The sequence below is a fragment of the Drosophila elegans genome, unplaced genomic scaffold (genome assembly GCF_018152505.1).
Source record: "Drosophila elegans isolate 14027-0461.03 unplaced genomic scaffold, ASM1815250v1 contig_208, whole genome shotgun sequence".
Classification (NCBI taxonomy): domain Eukaryota; kingdom Metazoa; phylum Arthropoda; class Insecta; order Diptera; family Drosophilidae; genus Drosophila; species Drosophila elegans.
The window spans coordinates 26,929,404-26,945,740 of NW_024545578.1; the positions used below are offsets into that span (position 1 = coordinate 26,929,404).

At 37.0% G+C, this 16,337-nt stretch overlaps 1 protein-coding gene and 1 long non-coding RNA gene across 7 annotated transcripts in view; one reads left to right on the forward strand and one right to left on the reverse strand.

Annotated features, from left to right (window-relative positions):
* LOC108150545 (acetylcholine receptor subunit alpha-like) overlaps positions 1-16,337 on the forward strand; it is a 688,503-nt gene that overhangs the window by 173,061 nt on the left and 499,105 nt on the right. For 5 of the 6 annotated variants that reach the window (XR_005977287.1, XM_041708509.1, XM_041708511.1 and 2 more), the window contains one exon: positions 918-962. The exons of the other annotated variant lie outside the window; for it this stretch is intronic. Coding sequence is in view for 4 of the 5 variants with exons in the window: in XM_041708509.1 (XP_041564443.1) it covers positions 918-962 (45 nt within the window). In the remaining variant the exon portion in view is untranslated. The remainder of the gene's footprint in view (positions 1-917; positions 963-16,337) is intronic. 6 annotated transcript variants of the gene reach the window in all.
* Positions 10,949-12,160, reverse strand: LOC121467143. The gene is made up of 2 exons (XR_005977293.1): positions 11,927-12,160; positions 10,949-11,874 (listed from the first exon to the last, which is right to left on the reverse strand). It is a non-coding gene; the product is annotated as an uncharacterized LOC121467143 (long non-coding RNA).

Here is a 16,337-nt window from a genome sequence, read left to right on the forward strand (position 1 = left end):
AGCAAACTAAACTACGAGGCTTTGCAAGCTGAACAGTCTTGTGATGCACCATGTAGAAATTTAATAGGCTGTTTATTGTACATCATGTTGTGTGCACGTCCTGATTTGAGTACATCAATAAGCATTTTAAGTCGATATACAAATATCAATAAGAAAGAGTTATGGCAATGTCTTAAGCGAGTGTTAAAATTGAATTGAATAGTTAATGAAATTGAACTAAAATAATATGGAAAACATATTCTTGTATAGCATCTACGATGAATATGAATCTAATGTGTAATGATCTGCATGTGTTTTACTGGGTTTCCCCATTCCATTGCAGTAAATGCAGGATCTAATAATTATCCCCAGAAGAATGAAAAGAACATAAAAAGAAAATAAGAATAGGTAATGCGCACGCTTGTTTTGGAAAGCAATGTAACTTTAAGGAGGCGTGCTCAAAATAACAAAAGTCACACTGTTAAATGTTTATGTAATAAACAGAATTGTGTAATGTTAAATCGGAACTGGTATCGATAAATAGTTCGATTCCAAGTTCCATGATCATTTGTTCCCCGCTGATTCTCTCCCCTGAAGTTGGTGGGTTTCTGACAGTGAGTGCGCATAATTGAAATAAAAAGTGAAGTCTAAAAGTGAAATTAAAATGTCTTATTATTTGTTGTCTGGTTAAAACACCTAAAGTAATGAATATATTATTTAACATTTTTCTATAGAAAATTGCACGATTTTGTTTTGTTTTCCGACTGTTTTTATGGGAACTGTATGATACAATCGTTCGATCCGGCCCGTTCCGACTTGTGTTCTACTTGCTAAGAAAAGAAAAAATTGTGTACACTTTGCACATAGAATAAAATGAATATGATGATATTGTTGTTAATAATAATTATAATAATAATATTTCATATTTTTCTTTATAGAATCTAAAAAATCAAATAATGACCACAAATCTTTGGGTTGAGCAGGTAAGTAACGTATATTTAAAAAAAAGGGTATCATAAATGTTTATCGGACCTGCTCCAGCTTCCACTTTCGAAAAAACCTAACGGACTCAAACTTTCCAGACTGGTTTCGAAACTAACTACATGAGTTGCTCCTCTGCTTAAAAACGTTTCGGTGGTCGAGAAAACTCCTCATCTGAAGATTACTTTGAATTCACTCTCTTAGAATCTCTAGTTAAGATATCTTAATTGTTTTGATAACTACTTTTTTCTGTTCTTTGACTGTTATTTAAAAATTAAGCTTGTACTCCTAATAAGCCTTCAATATTAAAATTTTGAGTGAAACAGGTGGTTCCATAACTGGTAGCCTGATAAAAGAAATTAGCAACTTACGAAATGGTTTAAAATTTGCTCATAGAAATGTAAAAAGCTTATTAAGAAAATTTGATGAGTTTAGGTCAATTTTTATTCAGTCTAATGTCCCATGTGTATCACGTCAATTATGTGTGATGGTTATGATGTTTATCGTGCTTGTCATGCTGGTGGTGTCGCGATCTACGTCATTTAGAAACTGAAATGCAAGATAAAGTCTAAACATTCAAATGAAAGTCTAATAGAATTTTTACTAGAGTAAAAATCTTTCAAAAGTAATAAGAAAACATTGATTGACTGTATGTGTCGACCGAACAGTAAAATTCAATACGAATTCGACCTTGATTCCGGTTCGAATCATCAGCTTTCTGTTTTGACATTATCCTGGCTGGAAAGTTCGATAGTAACCTCTTAAAGGAAATTAATCTGCTGAATGATTTTGAGTCTCATTTCAGCAAAATTTTCGAAACCCTGCTTGACCTACTAAATGTCCCAAACAAGAAACCAGCTTTCTCAAAACATGACCTCATCTTTCTTACAAATGAACTTAATTTAGACTATACAACTCATTCTTTAAAACAAAGGGACTATAGAAACTCTGGAACTTAAATTAAATGTTTTTGACTGGGGTGCTGATTGTCAATAAAATGTTTTGAATAGTTACACTTAGTACCTTTTTGAGAAGTTTGTGCCATTGAAATTTAATGCCAAAAAGCCAGGGACTAATTCTTGGCTTACTCCTTCACTGCGTTGCAAACTTCTGACTGAAATTATAATACCCTCTGCAAAGGTAAAAAAGGAAAAAAACCTAAAAATGCCTTAAAATAATTCATTGCGTTATTAATAGGTATATGCTTGTAGCGCTGGGATAAAATGTTAATTAGTAATAAATGTTAAATAATAATCATCGATTGAACAGCTGGAGTTCTTGTACGACGACAAATTTTACCTTTTCAAATGCTGGAACTCTTGGATAATATCGCAGCGTTGCAAAAAAATCTGAACGATATCGAGACTCCAAACAACACAAGCAGACAAGCGAGCGCAGTTGTCGTGGCCACCTCTAGTACATTCCCTTATAACAGCAACCCAGTCCTTGCGAAATACTGTCTAGATTGGGATCAAAAAATTCATTGTCAAAGAAATCCAAGTTAAGGTTTTAACTAATGTAATGACATTATATACACACTGAGTGGTTTCCCGGAAAAAACAGAGATTTAGTACGCATACCTGTTCGGCCAGGCAGCCTGGGCAGAGGTGACAAAACGCTTTGCTGTTGTCGTCATCAGGTCTTCGATATTATTGGTAAGAACTTTAAACAATGTTGAATACGTACAGGCTGTCGATCAATGTTCAAAGTTTCTGAAGAAAATGAAGAGTTCTCACAATGAAAGAGCATTAATGCTGCTGTTGAGCCAGAAGAGAGCGCTGCTTTTAAGAGAACACTGCATGCAGTTAAGTTCGATCCATTTGGTGATAAGATGGCTCCCCACAAGCAGCAAAGGGAGTGCATCCCCAAGCGGGACATTGAGGGAGTGTTTCGTTACCATCCCCATATTTTGGGAAAACCCAAAATAAGGGGAATGTGTCCAGAAAACATATTGTAACATAGAATGTACAACAGTGAAAACGAAATTTCAAGCCAATGGTACCGTTGCTGCATTAGGAGAGCGGTGAAACATGGGAGAGCATCACCGAGCGGGACCCTGAGAGAGGGTGCCGTTCCCATACAGATATTGTGAGAAAGATCAAAATCAGGCGAATGCATGCAGTATTGCTGGGCAGAGCTTCGAATTCCTCACAATGTTAATTTTCAAGAATATGCTTCTTATTGTTGTTTTTCCGAATATTCTTCTTTTTTCTTCTAACCGCAGCTGGTAACTCAGCGTCCAGAGCTAGGCGATTAGCATTTGTCTCGCTTTGAAATGGAGCGGCTGGAATCTAAGTCAATTTTTCCGTGAATTGGTGTTGACGTTTCAGAACCAACAGGTGCCACAGCACTCTCAAACTTGGTTTTCTGTTTGAGGTAAAGCTTTTCCAGCTCAGTAACTCTTAGAGTGTGTATCATGAACCACCACGCAATTATTACATTGCCAAATGCGAAAAGGCAAGAAAGTAAGCAACTTGATAGCTTATGGTTGCAAATCACTACAAGCAGATTGGAATAAGCGGCGACAATCCTAAGAGGAACGGATGGCATCAAAGCTACGCAGCTGAGTTGCGGTAACTTCGGAACTGCATTCGGCGCAATGAGACAGCGAAATAAAAAGTTTGCATCGCAGTGAAGGATACATTTTCGACCTTATATAAGATATATATTCTGGATCAGAATCACTAGGAGAGTCGATATAGCTATGTCCGCCTTCCCATCTTTCCATCTTTCCGTCCGTCCGTCTGTCCGGTTCTAAGCAAACTAGTCTCTCAGTTTTGAAGCTATCTGCATGAAACTGTCCCAAAAGTGGTTTTCCCATTGCAGGTGTTGTATAAGTCGGTACGAGCCGGATCGGCTCTGACTTTGCAGCTTTATAATTTTTTTTTAGTTCTTCGAGAAATAATGGTGGTTAAAAACTTAAGAACTACTGGCTTAATTTAATTAAAATCGCCCGACAATAATATAAAGCTCCCATTGGAACAATTTAAATATTAATAAAAAATTTTTTTTTTTAAATGCAACCAATTTATATATTTTTTTAAAATATTTTTTAAAATATTGGACACAGTAATTGTTAATTTATATAGAATTTCGCTTTTAATTTTTTTTTTAAATCTGACAAAGTTATCCTATAGCTGCCATTGGAACGATTAAAATCTATTGTGAGTAATGCAACAAATATAAGTGTGAATTTGTAGCGTTAGGATATTAAAAATTAAATAAAATAAAAAATAAAATAAGCAAATGAAACAAAACATGACCCTCAAAAGTACAACAAGAATTTTTAAGCAATAAGTTGTATTTCAGCATTAGTAGCTTGTTTGATAACCGTTTTTTTAAAAGACTTGTGCCAAATTCCTTGGCATTGAATTCACAATTTTTTTGAGGTCCTCAGCTGAAATTTCTTGTGCGTTTATCGAAAGTGCGCAAGGCAGAAAAAAAGCAAAAACTTAAGGAAAATTCCATTGAAGTTTGGCAATGTTGCGTTACACAGGCAGACGATCGTCAGCTAGTCGCATCGTTCACTCTTACTGACGGAGTCGCATAGTGCGTTCACTGTCGCGCGGAATCGAAACCGCGTAAGGACAAGAGCGAGAATTAAAACCTGAAAAGAATACGTTTTTTCGTTTAGTGCAAATATCAGAGCGTGCCAGAATCTTCGTTCATTTCACCTCAAATCGTAAAAGAATACACACATCTACGCTGCGATTGCAGTTTTAAAGTGAATGAATGAATGCACGCCACGTGTAACCTAAGAGTCAACCAACATTAAGTTCCAGTGCCTACCCTTTGTTTAAAAAGTGCAGAAGGTAAATGTGAATAAAATAGGCAGATAAGCAGCAGGCCAAGAAATTAAAAGGCGTGTTGGTAAAAGCCGTCCAGAGACTATTACTGGTCGGCGGACAAATAGAGGATCTGCATTGTGAGGCAACATAAAACTCTTTTGTGCACATTAATCGTTCACGGCACCGGAACACCGCATGCCACGTGCGTCTTATATATCCCTTCTTCAATAAAGACTCCAAAAGAAGAAATGGCCTGAGACTCCTACAACTAGCTCGTCGAACGGATACGACTCCTGAACACAGCACGCCACGTGCTACGTAGTGATCATCAAAATCATGTCGGCACATATGTGTGGCCGAGAATAATACCGTCTACAAAACTGTACTCTGCGCTGACCTGACCTGAGTAGAATACACAAGTATTTTGATATTATTGATTAAATTTTTCAATTGATCAAGAAATAATTATGAGTTAATTTATGTAAAACAAACACGGGCCAAAGAAACGCCACAGAAATCTCTATCTTTTACCCTGTTAGCAAAATTGTCAGCTGTTGATAAAAAGATAGGAGAAGTTAATGGCAGAGCAGACGGTAGAAGAAGTAGGAATTCAGGACATCAGAGAGGTACAGCACCACGTGTAGGAATGACACTTAGGTCAAAAAGGAACCAGCCGAAACTCCGAGTAGGAGGATGACCGAAAATCAAAGATAACCAGTGGAATCTTATTCTGCTGGAACCCTGTATCAGGATATTAGTGTTAATACTCAGCGTGTCGATAGATCCCTTTCTTCGTTACAGCCAGATAAGGTGCCGAATATTATTGAAAGATGGCACATCAAGTTTGATGGATCCAAGGACGGTTTACAGGCTGAGGAATTTCTTTGTCGAGTACAAGCATTATTTCGACAAAATTTAAATGGAGATCGTCAACTGAGCGATTATTTACTTTTATTTTTCGTCGGCAAGGCTAGTCAATGGAACTCGAGAATTCACCGAACGTATCATCAATTTAATTGGGTAGAATTTTGCAGAGAGTTCCGTAAAAAGTTTAAAGAGAAAGATACTGATATGGACATTTGTAAATATCAGGCGTCAAGCAGACAAAGAACCTTTTGAGGAATGCCAATTCCAAGTGGAAAAACTTTTTGCTCGCTTGAGAAATCCCATCTCAAAAGAATAATTAGTTAAACTTCTTATGCGGCATAGCCATCGTAGCCATACACAAGCTAGTCTTGGAGAAGAAATCAGGACTCACGAGCAGATTTGCAATCAAGTATTTGCTCAACCAGTTAAGAGTAATCTTCAGCAACGCTCGTTTGTCTCTCAGATAGAACAATATCTTGGCGACAGCGAATCGGCTGGTATAGAAGCGATAAGTAATTGGAATTGTGATCAGCTTGGACATCGTTTTGACGATTGCCTCGAAGTTCTAATTTTTTTTTGTTAAGAATATTTGGCTTAGAACACATACTGTTTGCGCACTTGGCGCGTTTATTTAAATTGAAGTCACTAGTTGTAGGGCGAGAGCGGGAGCCAATAAAGCTATCGTCCGCTATAATTCTTTTCGCACCTAAGAGGCGCTTATATTTATATACCATTTCTGTGAAATTATCAGTAGTTTTATTATATTTATTTAGGATTAGTATCAGTCGCATTAATTTTATTTTGTTTCTTGGTGTGGTGTGTCTTTATGTCATAAATATTTATAGACTGCGAGCGCAGCTAATATTACAATTAAATAATTTAAAATGGGTGACAGCAACAATAATAACATAAACATAAATCCAAATCGATCAAATAGCCATGCGATGTTAAGGGTTCTCGGAGAGAAGAGAGCTGGTCTTAATGTGTGTCATATAAATGCTCAAAGCCTCACACGAAAAATTGAAGAATTTAGATACCTCTTTATCAATTCGAGTGTAGATGTTATATGTGTTTCTGAAACTTGGTTTGTTCCTAATTTATGTGATGTTTTAGTTGAATGTGATGGTTATAATTTGCATCGCTCTGACCGTGATAGTCATGGGGGTGGGGTTGCAATATATGTTAGTAAAAAGTTATGTTCCACGTTTATATGTAAACACTCAACCAGTAGTGCAATTGAATACTTATTTATAGAAATTAGATGCCAAAAATATGCTGATAAGCTACTAATTGGGTGTGTATACCGACCTAACTGCCGTATTGACTATGAACAATTTTTAAACATTATTCCTGACGTGTCAATTAATTATTCAGACGTCATTATAACAGGCGATTTTAATAGCGATATTTTAAGGGATTCCCACCTTGCAGAGGACATGAAATCGCTGGGGATGAAGTTGGTTAACTTTGTGTCCCCTACGCATTTTACCAAAACCCGCAACTCGCTTTTAGACTTATTTTTTGTGTCTAATACAGACAAAGTAGCCACATATGACCAACTTATTGTCCCATCGTTCTCAAAACATGACCTCATATACTTGACTTACGCACTTGACCTACAATACCTTGACCATTCAATAGTTTTTAGGGACTTTGGATATATCAACTATGACCTTTTGGACTCCACCTTTAATTTGTGCAATTGGAATGCCATATATTCCCTTTCCGAAGTAGACGAACAAGTTAACCTTTTACAAAACAATATTTGTTATTTATATAACTGTGTCGTACCTGTTCGTAGCAAAGTTATTCGTTTTTCTGAAAAACCATGGTTCCAAAGAAACATGAAAGACGCAATATTACAGCGTGACGGGGCGTTCAATAAGTGGAGAAGGTACAGGACACCTCAAGCTTACGCAGTGTTCAAGTCATTGAGAAAAAAAGTGACCAAACTTACTGACACTACCAAGGCAAATTTCTATTCCCATAAATTCAACAAGGCATCTTCCACTGCTCAGACATGGAAAATAATTAAAAAGCTGGGAATATGCAAAGTTAAACCAAGACTTGAACAAGACATTAATGTAAATGAACTTAATAAAAAGTTCTTAAGCTGCAAAGTACCTGAAATCACTGAAAATAAATATCTGAACCCACGATTTGTATCCGAAACTGTCTGTGATATTAGATTTAGGTTTTTGTGTGTTAATCAGTGTGATGTCCTACAAAGTATACTAAGAATTAAGAGTGACGCCACTGGGTCTGACAACATAAACCCTAAATTCATAAAAATTCTGCTGCAAAAAATCCTGCCATACATAACCTATACCTTTAATACTGTACTGACAAAATCTACTTATCCGGACTGTTGGAAAGCGGCAAAAATAATTCCGATTCCTAAATCAAATAATAAGTACAGACCCATCTCCATTTTACCATACCTATCAAAGGTATTTGAGAATCTCATGGCTGATCAAATTAATAAATTTATGTCCGACAATGCAATGCTTACTAATAATCAGTCTGGTTTTAGGAAAAACAGAAGCTGTACCTCAGTTATTATAAAAATTGCAGACGACATAAGGGAACAAATAGACGAAAACAATGTTACACTCTTAGTTTTACTGGACTATAGTAAGGGCTTCGATACAGTAAACCATAACGTCCTTTGTGCCAAACTACGTAATATGTTTATGTTTTCTAAAAGTTCTGTCAAACTTGTGTCCTCGTACCTGCAAAATCGTCGTCAATCTGTTGTACTGTCTAGCGTTTCGTCCTCATACGAAAATGTTAATCGTGGTGTACCCCAAGGGTCTGTGCTTGGTCCCTTATTGTTTACCTTATATGTTAATGACCTTCCCAATGCGTTATCTGAATGTAATGTACACTTGTATGCTGATGATGTCCAAATGTATGTGAGTCGTCCTTTAAACAGAATAAATGAATGTATAGATGTTTGTAACAGAGAACTTGAACGTGTAAATGAGTGGGCCGGCAACAATGGACTTGGGATCAACCCATCAAAATCAAAATGTCTTGTCATAAGTAAAAGAAAGATGATTTTTAACAATTTGCAGCCACTGAGTATGAATAGCACGCCACTTGAGTACGTTGATACAGCTGTAAACTTAGGTTTTACATTCAACAGAACTCTTACCTGGAATGATCATATTAAAAAGTCTGTAGGGAAACATATGGCATAATAAGGACATTATCCGTAACTAAAAATTGCCTGCCCACCCATATACGTTTACTAATAGCTAAAACCTGCATTGTTCCAGCGCTATTTTATGGAGTAGAAGTTTTTTCAAACTGTGACACTACCAGTAAGAACAGAATTAAAGTTCTATTTAATTGCATAGCCAGGTATATATTCAACCAACCACGTACAGATCACGTATCCGAATTTTCGCTGAAAATATTCGATATCTCGCTAAATGAATGGATAAAGATGCGGAACTTAATTTTTCTGCAAAAAATTATTTTCCAAAAAGAACCTTTGTATCTTTTCGAAAAACTTCAATTTACATCCTCTAGAAGAGCAAACAACCTTACTTGCATAAGACCTAGATCATTGACATCCGAAAGACAATTTTTAATTAATGCTATTCGATCTTGGAATCAGCTCCCAAACCATCTTAAAAATATTAGCAGTGCCACGCAATTCAAGATAAAATTATTCACACACCTTAAAAACAGTATTACGTAAACTAAAGTAAAAATAGAAGGCGACTTAGGTTAGTTTTTATGAAAATTAGTTTTAAGTATAATGTAACAATTAGATATTTGCAAACTCGTAGTGACTAGCGCATTAACTTATAAGTTCCAAACTTGTAGCGTTAGGATGAAATTTTATAATAAATACAAATACAAATTGGTTGTTGCCCAAGACGTTTCTTCCGCCGCTGCAATTTTAATTGTTTAATTTGCTGCTGCCGTTGGAACATGGATGTAAAAAAGGAAGTTGCAATTATCGAGTCGGCCAACCAGGTATAGAGTGCTAAAAGTTTAAAGTTAATCTGTGGCGTTTTGTTAATTGTGTTTTGGCCCATCTTTCATGGCATTCGAGTAAACATCGGTAGATAGTGAGCATTCTAACCAAGAAATAAAAATTTGCATGTACTAACAACCAAAATTCTGCAAAAACATAAAATATTTCGAATTATATGTGAATCGTTTTGGCCAATGAACACGCAAATAAAATACTCGTCGTGGGCCCAATCAGTACAAAACTTAATTCCCCAAACTTTCGTCGTAGAGAGCACCAATTTAGGGTATAAATAAAACAGCTGGAAAAAAGTGCAACTTGTGAAAAGTGTAGTTCTCAAAATAAGCGGCAAAAGATTTCGTCGCAGTTTGTTTGAACATTTTCCCGCGCTTTTTACAATTTTGATAATTTTTGCGCGTCTTTCGGCATCAGGCTTAAATATTCGTTGCCCTTAGTTATCGGTCAGTGTATCATTCTCCGTTAACATTTGCCTAGGAAGATCTGCTAGCCGCGTACACATACTCACGCACACCGATACCGCTGCCGCTATTTCGAGTTATCTTTGGTCGATTTCGTTCTAGATCACTGCCGCAGTGCAATTTTCGGCCTGCTTAAACGTTTGTTCGATTTTTTTTAGCTTTTTTAGCTCCCCTACAGTGCGAGCGTGCGGCATATACTGTCGCAGGGTTTATATAAAAAATATAAAAACCCTATTTCCAAATTTTTTGCTGTACTTCTCTCGGCACTTAGCTCCCCTACACAGCGTATTCAACAAATAAATCATATTAATAAAAATACATATTTAACACCTCTTCGATACCAACAAAATAAATACAAATGGCAACCAAGGTTATGGAAGAGCTTAAACACCAACAAGATGTTTACATGAAAAGTATTGGCCGAACGTATCGCTACTTAAATGAAGCTAAATTATCTGTGAATCCGGTTGAGCTTGAGTGTCGATTAGAGATTCTAAATATGCACATTGAAAATGCTTCACTTTTTCAAAACCAAATAGAAGTGAAGTATTTTAAAGATGTATACCGCGAAGAGTTGGAAGAGAAGACCGTATTGACAAAGCCATTGCTTATTTCGATTTTAAATAAATGCAAACAAAATAATATCAAGAAATCCGCTCCGCCAACAAATCAGAGGCTGAAGCATCGAAAAAGTTATTAAAAGTCAAACAAAAAATAAAGAACCAACTCCTTTAAACTTAAAGAAAAATTGCAAAAGATAACTCTTCCGCTCAGGCAAACAGATGCAGTCTCCACTTAGGCCATAGATGAGACTAGAATAAGAATCTTGGAAACGGTGTTTGGAAAAATAGGATTTAATTCAGAACTCAATGTAGAAAGTTATTTTATTTTGATGGAATCCCTTACAAATGTATAGCCATTAAAGTGGAAACTGTTTTTGTTCGTTAGGTGAGTCTGATGCGCAAGGCCTTCGATGTCTGTTGCTGCATTATTCCTACAGTGGTTTGATGAAGTGTAACTTAACGGGGTCGAGGTTGATGGTATTTACGGTCTCGAGCTGCAGTTATTTGTTGACTTAGGCGATTTTTTAAATCTTTATAGACAGTTTGCGGTGTGGTTTTCCCCACAGTTGCTAGATGTATGTGCATCCCCACAGGCAACTCAGACTTCGCAGAGTGCAAAAGGTTTTCGTATGTCCATATTCTTGGCAATTGAACGGGTCCATTGCGTTTGTGGGATTCCTCAACGGTGATTCTACGGTGCAGTATCTTGTTCGTCATTTACTTGTATTTTTATCTCATTTATATTACCCCTTTTTATAGACGGGACATAGAATTTATTTACGACAATTTGGTTTGTTAGGTGATTGATCGGTATAGGTTGGGTAACTTAGAAACAAGAATCTTTTTTTGGTCAGCGCTTCGTTTGGCACAGTGATTTCAGTCGTTTTGTCTAATTTGGGTGCGTTTGTTTTCCTCTTTGATAGTGAGCTTAATATTCCTTTAACGACCGATTCATGTTTGTAGTAACGCTCCGTAAGCATTTTTCACATTTTTAGTGGGGTAATGGGAGTTTGCCAAAAAGAACTTGCGATACTGAGCATATGATGCCAGAAGTGTAGTATCTGTTGAATCTCGTGTTGTTATTGAAATCGAATTTAGCATCCAGGACTTGCAATTAAATATCCGGCTCCTTGTAGTTCTATGTTAGGTGTTCCATCTCAGCAAAAAGCAGAAAGCAAAAGAGATCCGTTTGTTGCAAATATCCATAGATTCTTGGCATACATTCCAAACTTATTGTTTTGCTCGTTACATCCGTTTTATTATGAAATAATTTTAACTCACAGCTAATTTCTGATGAAACACTTGCTTGCTTCTTGCAACAAATAAAATCCGGTTTTGCTCTCTCTTGACAGAACTTTAAATCTGATTTAGACACTTCTACCAAATTCATCACGATGACTGTTGATTGCAAGGTCAGGTGATTTTATTTCAATCGAACGGATTTCATCTTTACTCAAAAATGGAATTTGAGTCAATTTGTCGATATGCAGAACTTGTGATATTAAGGGAAAATTTACTTTAAAAAATGACGTAAATCGCTTCATCACCCTTTATCAGCTGGTGTGCCATAAGAATGTTATCTGGCGAACCATGAAGCATCTGTCCTGGTTTTAAGTGATTATGTATACGAGGTGTGTTCAAGTAGCAAGGTGACTTTTCTAATTTCGCGGGCAGCATATTTTCGATTATAGATTTTTTTGTTTTGTTAGGTTGGTACACTCTTCCCTAACATCTGTACCAAGTTTCAAGTGAATCCCCTTTTTTGTTTGGTTATGAGAGGCGTGAAGGTTACAAGTTGTTTTAAGTGTTCGGCGATTTTTTGCAATCGAAAAATATTGATCAAAGAATTTGCATCAAATTTTGCGTACAAAATAAAGTTAAGTGTTCCGAAACACTTGAAATGTTAACAGTGGCATACGGTGAAAATGTCCTGAGTAAAAAAAATGTTTACAAATGGTACAAATTATTCCAAGATGGCCGGGAAGTTGCCAATGACGAACTTCGCGCTGTACGCCCAAGCACGTCAACAACTGATGATAACGTTCAAGCAGTGAAGAAAATTGTGTTGGAAAATCGTCGAATCACTATTGGAAAAGTTGCTGAAGATGTCGGTATATCGCTTGGCTCGTGCCATGAAATTTTTTTAAACGTTTTGGTCATGAGACGTGTGTCAGCGAAGTTTGTTCCAAAATTGCAGAATTTTGACCAAAAGAACCGTCGCAAGAGCATCGCTCAAGTGCTGTTGAATGACGTCACTTACGAACCAAACTTACTCAAAAGGGTCATAGCTGGTGACGAATCATGGGTACATGGTTGTGATATCGAAACCAAAGCCCAATCCTCCCAATGGAAGAGCCCAGGTGAGCCAAGAACACGCAAAACAACTTGTAACCTTCACGTCTCTCACAACCATACAAAAAAGGGGATTCACTTGAAACTTGGTACAGATGTTAGTGAAGAGTGTACCAACATAATAAAACAAAAAAATCGATAATCGAAAATATGTTGCCCGCGAAATTTAAAAAGTCACCTTACTTTTTGAACACACCTCGTATATGCCAATTCATCCTCTAGTTGCCGTGGTGATATCAGCATTGGAATAATCGGCATTAGCGAATATCTGTTAATACATTTATTATTTCAGTTGTTAATAGTGGTATATATCATCGGAGTTTATTAAATAAGCTCTTGCTACTTTCTGTGTTGGAGGTATAGTCTTCAATCAATTTTAATTGAAGTGATGGTACATACTTGTACATACTTCTTGTTGTGGAAATTGTTTACATACATGACCAATTTTAGCAATTCCAACTGAAATGTTTTCGTATAATTTTTTCTTTTAAATGCCCTGAAGTTTTTTTCTTTTTTGTGTGATCTCCTTAGCAATCTTGTCCTCAGAATTCTCTTAAAGTGGAGGCTTACACATCGGTTCTTTTTCTGCGAATAATGGAGCTAGGGCTGAATATCCCGTTTGACGACTTCTTTAGCTGTTGTGTCTTCCACTTTTCTGACAAAGTTGTTTTTCCCGTGGAATACCTTGACTATTCGCCCCTTTGGCCACTGTAGTACTGGTGTGTTGTCTTCTTTTATTAGAACCCACCTTCCTTCCTTAGTGTTCGCTGACGATCGTCTTCATTTTGTTTCTTCTGCTGTTGTTGAAGGTAGTCAGTTAACCATTGATTGCCATCGTTACCCCAACGTCTGTGGTTGCTGAGCATGTTCGCTGTCAAGTCGCTTGGATCAGTCGACGTTGGAACTAAAGGTCGAGACTTCAATATTGCTTCAATCTCGACTATATCAGTTTCTAACTCCTTATAAGTAAGACAAACTGTGATGTCATTTCCTGGATAATTCGAATAATTTTATTTTAGCTCGTTCCATCTGTTCTAACTGTATGTTAGACTCCTTGACTCCTGGCTCCTTGACTCCTGGCCTTTCTTTCACCCGCAAACCATATGCAAGTATCCTTAGTAGTTTGGGAAAGGAATTCCTATGATTTATGCGGTAAGGTAACACATCATCTTTAAATGATTGTTTGCGCACTTGGCGCTGGTATTTAAATCACTAGTTGTAGGGCGAGAGCAGGAGCGAATTCGCCCCGTCTCTCGCCACCGTAGCATAAGTTATGTTCTAAGAGAAATTATTGAAATATAATAGTCAGCAATCAATCGAAAGTCATCGTAGCCACTCCTTTTCGTCGTGTTTTCGAATTAGTTTTCACCAATTCGCAATTTAACATCGTCGAACTACTGCAGTCACAAGTTTTCGCGTCGTTAATACAAAACAGTATTAAATTTTCATGGTGACCCCGACGTGATTAGCAGTAGAGTTCGCGAGTTTTAATTTTTTTTCGGTGAAAAACTATAAACATTACCAACAAAAACGAATTTATTCGTGTCGGTTCGGCAAATAAATTTAATTCAACAATATTTCGTCGCTGGAAATTTTCTGCCGTTCCTTGAAGTTGCACCTGACGTTTCGGCAAATTTAATTGCTTAATTTGCTGCTGCCGCCAAATGGAAGTTAAAAAGGAAGTTGCAATTATCAAGTCGGCCATCCAGGTATAGAGTGCCAAAAATTGAAAGTTAATCTGTGGCGTTTTGTCAATTGTGTTTTGGCCCATCTTTCAACTTTTTGCATTCGTGAGCATTCTAACCAAGAAATAAAAATTTGCATGTACTAACAACCAAAATTCTGCAATAAACATAATATATTTCGAATTATATGTGAATCGCTTTGGCCCATAAACAAGCAAATAAAATACTCGTCGTCGACCCAATTAGTGCGAACTTAATTCCCCCAACTTTCGTCGTAGTGAGCACCAATTTAGGGTATAAATAAAACAGCTGGAAAAAAGTGCAATTTGTGAAAAGTGTAGTTCTCAAAATAAGCGGCAAAAGATTTCGTCGCAGTTTGTCTGAACATTTTCCCGCGCTTTTTACAATTTTGATAATTTTTGCGCGCCTTTCGGCATCAGGCTTATATATTCGTTGCCCTTAGTTATCGGTCAGTGTATCATTCTCCGTTAGCATTTGCCTAGGAAGTGCCGCTAGCCGCGTACATATACACACGCACACCGACTCCGCTGCCGCTATTTCGAGTTATCTTTTGTCGTTTTCGTTCTCGATCGCTGCAGCGGTGCAATTTTCGGTCTGCCTAAACGTTTGTTCGTTTTTTCGGTACGCTTGAGCTTGAGCGTTAGCTCCCCTACAGTGCGTGCGTGCGGCATATACTATCGCAGGGTTTATATAAAAAATATAAAAACCCTATTTAGATATTTTTCGCTGTAATTCTCTCGGCACTTATCTCCTTTTCACCATGTGCGATCGTTGATTTTTTATTATATTATTTAACAAATAAATAATTTAATAAAAATAAATATTTAACACCTCTTCGATACCAACCAAATAAATACAAATAAACGCAACGGCAACTAAGGATATCGAAGAGCTTAAACACTAACGAGATGTTTGCATGAAAAGTATTAACCGAACTTATCGCCACTTAAAATAAGCTAAATTATCAGTAAATCCGGTCGAGCTTGAGTGTCGATTAGAGATTCTTAATACGCACATTGAAAATGCTTCACTTTTGCAAAACCAAATAGAAGTGAAAGATACAAAAGATGTATACCGTGAATTCAATTTTAAACAAGTGCAAACAAAATAATATCGAGAAATCCGCTCCGCCAGCAAATCGCCCGCCTCAATGCCGTCTACCGAGCGTTGCTCTCCAAACTTTTAGCGGAAAACACTTCGAATTTAAAAATTTTGTAAGCCTTTTCGAAACTTTCGTTGACAAAGATTCAATCATTTAATTTCGTGTTTAGCTGGGGACGCTTTAGGAACAGTTAGGGCCTTTCAAGTCACTGCGGAAAATTATCCCAAAGCCCTTGCTAGCCTGAAGCGGGTGTACGATAATGATTGTCTTATTTTTTTTTAGACTTTTCAATTTGCAAAAAATTCCCCAGCCTTCAGCTACAGCCTTGAGAACCCTCATCGACACGGTCACAGCCTTGTATGACTCCTTGCTGTCTATTGGGGATGATAGACGCATTACTAATGCTATTTTAATACATCTGGTAATGAGCAAGGTCGATGCAGGAACTAAAAGAAAATGGGAAGAACAGTTAGATTATACTTCGCTTCCACTTTGGAGCGAATGTGAGGCGGCCCTTAACAGGCGATACCAA